This window comes from Equus quagga, chromosome 7 (genome assembly GCF_021613505.1).
Source record: "Equus quagga isolate Etosha38 chromosome 7, UCLA_HA_Equagga_1.0, whole genome shotgun sequence".
NCBI classification, from domain to species: Eukaryota; Metazoa; Chordata; class Mammalia; order Perissodactyla; family Equidae; genus Equus; species Equus quagga.
Window position 1 is genome coordinate 36,599,395 of NC_060273.1, and position 7,060 is coordinate 36,606,454.

A 7,060-nucleotide genomic window follows, 5' to 3' on the forward strand; every position below is an offset into this window, starting at 1 on the left:
AGGGGTGGAATTGCTGGATCACAAGGTAGTTATATTTTTAATTTTTTGAGGAATCTCCATTCTGTTTTCAATAGTGCCTGTACAAATTTATATTCCCACCAGCCATGCACAGGGTTCTATGTCTCTATATCCTCTCCAACACTTGTTGTTTCTTGTCTTTTTAATAATTACCATTCTGACAGGTATGAGGTGGTATCTCATTGTGGTTATGATTTGCATTTCCCTGATTCTTAGTGATTTTGAGCATCTTTTCATGTACCTGTTGACCACCAGTACGTCTTTTTTAGAAAAATGTCTTTTCAGATCATTTGCCCACTTTTAACCAGATTGTTTGGAGTTTTTGCTATTGAGTTGTATAACTTCTTTATATATTTTGGATATTAACCATTTATCAGGTATATGATTTGCAAATATTTTCTCCCATTCTATAGGTCTCCTTTTCATTTTGTTGATGGTTTTCTTTGCCTTTCAAAAGCTTTTTAGTTTGATGTAGTCCCATCTGTTTATTTTTGCTTTTGTTGCTTTTGGTATCAAATCCAAAAATTCATTGTCAAGACCAATGCCCAGGAGTTTGCACCCTATGTTTTCTTCAAAAATTTTATGGTTTCAGGTCTTACTTTCAAGTCTTTAATCAAATTTGACATGATTTTTCATAATCATATCCCTAACGATTAATGATGTTGAGCATGTTCCCGTGTGTTTGTTGACCATTTGTACAACATGTTTGGAGAAATGTCTATTCACGTCCTTTGCCCATTTTTTTAATCAGGTAGTTTCATTATTGTTATTGTTGAGAGGCAGTCTCTCTCATTCTTTACATATTCAGGATGTTAACCCCTTTATCAGATAGATGGTTTATGAATATTTTAACTCATTGCATGCAGTCTTTTCACTCAAATGATTATGTCCTGTGATGAAAAGGACATTTTAGATTTTTATGTAGTCCAATTTACCTATTTTTACTTTTGTTGCCTGTGTTCTTGTGGCATGCCCAATAAATCATCAGGAAAATGCAATGACATAAACCTTTCCTCTATGATTTCTTCTAAGAGTTTTATAGTTTTAGCTCTTACATTTAGCTTCTTGATACATTTTCAGTTAATTTTTATGTATAGTTTAAGATAAGCATCCAAATTCATTCTTTTGCCATATCCAATTTTCTCATCACAATTTATTGGAAAAAAAAAAACTGTCCTATCTCTATTGAATGAACTTGGGACCCTTATTAAAAATCACTTTACCATATATATGAGAGTTTATTTCTAGGCTCTATATTCAGTTCCCTTGGTCAATCACCTGTCTTTAGGCCAGGACCACATTATTTTGAGTACTGGAGCTTTATGGTAAGTTTTGAAATCAGGAAGTGTGAGTCCAACACTTTTATTTTTTCGGAATTGTTTTGACTATTTGAAGCTCCTTGTTTCCATGTTAATTTTAGCGTAGGCTTTTCTATTTCTGAATAAAATGCCACTGGGATTTTGATGGACACTGCATTGAATCTGTAGGTCATTTTGTATAGTATGGACATCTTAACAACAGTAAGTCTTTGAAGCCATGAACCCAGGATATATTTTAGTTTGTTTATGTCTCTTTAATATCTTTCAGCAGTGTTTCATAGTTTGCAATGTACAACTCTATCAGTTCCTTGGTTAAGTTAATTCTTAAGCATTTTATTCTTTTTTATTATCATTGTAAATGGAATGAAGTTAGGCCCTTACCTTACACAATTTGGATACAAAACTTAACTGAAAATGCATCAAAAACCTGATGTAAGAGCTAAAACTATAGCACTCGTAGAAAAAAGCATAGGGGAAATTTCATGGCATTGGGTTTGCCAATTACTTCTTGGATATGACACAAAAAGCACGGAAAACAAATGTAAAAATAGATAAATAGGATTGCGTCAAAATTTAAAAAGCTTTCTTCATGAAAGGACGCAATCAACAACATGAAAAGACAACCTGTTGGATAAGATAAAATATTTATAAACCATCTATCTGATAGGAGTTAATATCCAGAATATAGACAGAATTATTAGAATAATAGTGTTATATCTCTTTTCAAGGGGAACCCACATAACACTGTATTAGTTACATTTGGCAGATGCTTCCATTACACAAATAACCATCCATAAAGTTGCCTTCTAAAACAATCTTATAGGCTTCCTGACAGGGCCATAGTTGTGTGTGTAGAGAGAGACGTAGCAGAGGAACAACCACCTGTCTCTAATTGGGATTGTGAGTTAGCTGTTAATGCAACACCCTTCTGCCTTCAAAAACAACCCGGGCACAGTTTCTATAAACATTAATTCTACTTGATATTGGAGTGTTACAGGATAAATCCAACCATAAGGCTAGGTTGGGAAGATGACACCCCACACAATGGGATACTCACCTTATTACAGAATCCAGAAAAGCTATTTCTCAAAGGGAAAATGCTTACTTGTCAAAGAGAGCACAACATTGCTCTCAACCCCTAAGTATTATTCTTCTGAAGATGGTCCCAGGAATTCATGACATTTTTTAAGTAGTAGGGGAAGCAAGATATAGAAATTTGTCCCTCACTTTAGCATCCCTCAGACCACTGAAACCCAGGAAACTTCACTGAGATGTCAGGCCTCTGCATTTGCATGGGATTAATATCTGGCTATCTGAGACAAATGAGTCTTACCAAGCTATCCACTATATTATTCGTTTTTATAATCTCCTACCATCTCTGAATTAAATATCATTAATGTTTTCTGGGTTAGGAAAACAATCTAGGTCCCTTTCGTTTATTAATCCATGCAACAAATAGTTATTGAGCATTTATTTCATGCCAGGCTCTTTTCTTTGCTCTGGTGAGATAATAGCAAACAAAGTAAAGTCCTTGCACTTCGGGAGTTTACATTCTGGTAAAACAGACAATAAATATAATATAATATATAACATACTATTGTGCAGCATCATGCAAAGTAGTATTACAAAGTAGAAGCAGAGGACAGGAAATGGAGAGTGGTGCTTTGGATAGGGTAGTCATGAACATGTTTAGACATGGTACATTTAAAATGAGATCAAAAGGAAATGAGAGAATCTCTGGCACTTTCAAGACTTGATCTTGTACTTCTCAGTCTCCTGAACTGTGAGTAATAAATGTTTTTGTTTAAGCCTCCAAGTCTATGGTAGGTTCTGTTATATTAGCCCAATTGGACCAAGATAGTGTTCTACGGTGCTTAGATGCCTGAGACCAAGTTAGAATACTAGAATTGTGTGTTGACCACTTCATTTTTGCAGTAGTCATCAGGGATCTGGACCCTTGATAACTCTTAGGAATTTATCCAGATAAAATTTAGGATATTATCCCATTCCACCTTCATATTCAGGGAAACCACAATTGCTGTCTTCAAGTGATATCTCTCCCTAACACTCTCCTTAGAGCCTTAGCTACATCCTTATTCCGGAGAGTATAAATCAAAGGATTCAGTGTGGGAGTAATGATGCTATAGAACACAGATGCAACTTTGTCTTGCAATGGGGTGCGCTTGGACCTGGGCCTCATATAAGAGAAGATGCAGGCACCAAAAAACAGGGAAACCACAGTGAGGTGAGAGCTACAAGTGGCAAAGGCATTTCTCTTACTCCCAGCTGAACGCATCTGAATGACACTGTGGAGGATGAAGGCATAGGATATAGAAACCACGAAGATGGGGAGGAGGATAAGTAGGACACTGCTGATGAACACTGTGGTCTCGTAAACAGTGATATCTTCACATACCAACTTCACAAGAGCTGGAAACTCACAGTAGAAGTGGCGGATATTTTGAGGACCACAGAAATGGAAGTGCATCAAGATCACTGTGTGAATTAGGGAATTTATGGATGCTCCCAACCATGATATGGCAGCCATCATCAGTCCCACCTTTCTGTTCATGAGAACAGTATAATGTAGTGGATGACAGATGGCAACATAGCGGTCATAGGACATGAGAGCTAGGAGAAGACACTCAGCACCACCCAAAGACAAATAGAAGAAGTGCTGGGTGGCACAGCCCACAAAGGTGATGGACTTCTTGCCAGATAGGTAGTTGGTAGCCATCTTGGGGATGGTTGTGGAGACATACATCAGATCCATGAGGGAGAGCTGGCTGAGCAGGAAGTACATGGGTGTACGAAGCCGGGGATCGGCACAGATGAGGAGAATGGTGAGGGTGTTGCCACTCACTGCAATCAGGAAGACCACCATGATCAAGATGAAAAGAAAACGTTGGGCAAGGGAATCATCAAAGAGCCCTTCAAGGATGAAGTCTGCCAGAGAGGTCTGATTCCTCTGCCACATCTCCCCGTTCTCAGTCACTGGGGAAATGGGAAGTGAAGATGAAGTGTGATATCGGAAAACTGGAGCTCAGCATACCTGACACTAAGACCTTTTGATCAACAAAAGAATTTTTGCAGAAATTTTTTTTCTATTTCTAATTATTCAACGCTCGAATAACTAAAATAATCTTTTTAAAACAGAGAGAATTTCAAATCTCTCTTCACAAACATGATCACTCTGAAATTCCAGAACACCTAGGCTCTCGTAAGTACCAAGCTTCAAAACAAGAGTTTCTCCTCATTAAGGAAGAAATATATTTATAAAAGTATACATATGTGTGTGTATATATATATGTATACACAATATGTATATATATACACACAATAAATTTTATATACATTATATATGCATAAAATATACATATATACTTTTGTGTTTATTGTATCTGTCAGAGTTGAAGCAGAGAAGCTGAACCACTAAGAAATTTATATGCACATCTACATATACATATACATTTAATGGATTGTACAGGAATTTGGCCTTATTCGATTGTGAAAACTGGCTATACAATCTATTTAAGGCTGTCACCTTTGTGTCTCATGCTGGAACTTGAAGTTCTTGGGGCACACAGTCAGGAAGGGAGGATGTGTATAAAATGTGGTAAATCAAGGGCAGGCTGGAACCCACAATCATGAGCTGCAATCTCACGAGGTGGACTGAAACCCATGTCAGTTCTTGTTGCCTCTGGAATTGGTGGTATGGTTATTGTGCAGAAGCTGAGGTCCTTCTTCATGAGGCTAAACACACACACTTGGCCCAGATGTCACAGAAGCTAAAGGAGGATCCTGGGGAAGGTAGAGTGATTGCAGTCCCAGCTGCTGCTTCACAACATTGACATAAGGTCAGCTGTTCAGAAAAACATCAGTAAAGCAGAAAACAGCTGCTTCCATTCTGCCTCTAAATCTCCCTGAGAATCTTTCCTGTGGCCCACCTTAACCAGAAACACACATAAATGGGAAACTTGGGAAATGTAGTTCATCCTAGCCAAGTTGACCCATTAAACATCACCAGGATCCATCCCCTGTCAATTTGGCTCACATACATATCTCCTTAAGCCAAACTTAATCCCAAAATAAACACAACAAAATCATCCTTCTACCTAACATGATATAACTATCCTGCATAAAACCAAAACATACCAAATATTTGTATAAAAACATGGAAGAAATATCCATTACTATTGTCCACAGAATGAGCCATCCATTCCAAGTGCTAATCAATTCTATGGATGTCAGGTAGTGTTTCTCACTCACTCCTCTTCATGCCAATGGACTCACAAACAAAGTGGCTATAGAAGCAAGGATGGAGGCTATACATGGGCTCAGCAACATGGACTTCCACTCACCAAGGCCAATCTATCTACAGCCACTGCTGCATCTCAGTCTTCCAACAGCTGACACCAATGCTGAGTCGTTGATATGGCATCATTGCCCAGGGGAACAGTCAGCTACGTGGTGGTAGATTGATTACATTGCATAGCTTTCATCATGGAAAGGATAGTGCTTTTTTCTTACTGGAATAGACTCTTTCTCTGGATATGGATTTGCTTTCCTTGCCTACAGTGCTGCTGCCAAAACTACTACTGGTGGACTTACAGAATGCTTTCCTCACTATAATTATATTCCATGAAGCTTTGCTTCTAACTAAGGAACTCATTTCACAGCAAATGAAGTGTGGGAATGGGCCCATACTCATGGAATCCACTGGTCTTTCCGTATTCTCAATCATCCTGAGACAACTGGTTTGATATAACAGTGGAAAAGGTTTTTGAAGACTCAGTTACAGCAAAGCTAGTTGGCAACTCCTCATATTGCTGGGGCAGTGTCCTCCAGGTTGTGGTAAATACTCTAAATTTGCATCTAATTTATGGTGCTAGTTTTTCCATCATAAGTCTTCATGGGACCAGGAATCAAGAGGTGGAGATGACAGTGATATCTCTCACTATAACGTTTATAACTATGATCCACCAACAAAATTTTTGCATCCCCTGTCTGCACTTTTAGGCTCTGCTGGTTTAGAAGTCTTACGTCCAAATGGAGGGATTCTTCCATCAGGTGACACAATAATGATTTCACTTACTGAGAGTTGAGACTGCCACCCTACCACTTTGAATTCCTCATATCACTGAATGAAGAAGTTAAGGAGTTTCTAAATAGTGGCTGATGTGACTGATCCTGATTAACAAGGAAAAAATGAGTTGCTACTACACCGTGGGGATAAAGGAGAGCATGTCTGCAATGCAGGAGACTTTCCAGGGTGCCTGTCTGTGCACAAATGTCTGTGATGAAAGTCAGTGGAAAATTACAACAACCCATTTCAGACAGGATTTCTAATGACCCAAATCTTTCAAGAGTGAAGGTTTGTTTCATCCCACTGAAGAAACATGACCAACTGCAGACAAAGGGAATGTGGAATTGATAGTAAAGGAAGACAGTTATAAACACCATCCATGCCCATGTGAACAGCTGCAGAAATAAAAACTGTAATAGTAATAGGCATTTCTTTCTTGCTTTGATAAGAATATTTTGTACATACATATATTAAGTAAATATTTGTGTGTTCTTCTCCTCCATCACCCCCTTTTCTATCATAAGCTTTGTTAATTTAATTAGGTTCATATCTCAGTATTTAAGTTATAGGCCATAAAAGGGGAAGTATGAATCAAGAGTAGGACGAGAATGAATTTTACTCAAAGACAAAAAAGTGA

At 37.9% G+C, this 7,060-nt stretch overlaps 1 protein-coding gene across 1 annotated transcript; it reads right to left on the reverse strand.

Moving 5' to 3' along the window:
• Positions 1–3,381: 3,381 nt before the first annotated feature.
• On the reverse strand, positions 3,382–4,314 carry LOC124242235 (olfactory receptor 2AE1-like). Its single transcript, XM_046667050.1, has one exon. It carries the CDS (start codon positions 4,312–4,314, stop codon positions 3,382–3,384), a length of 933 nt encoding a protein of 310 aa, XP_046523006.1.
• Between the last annotated feature and the right edge of the window lie 2,746 nt (positions 4,315–7,060).

Bases quoted from the DNA above. Each gene is read 5' to 3' on its own strand.
- LOC124242235 (XM_046667050.1), bottom strand. From the start codon at position 4,314: ATGTGGCAGAGGAATCAGACCTCTCTGGCAGACTTCATCCTTGAAGGG.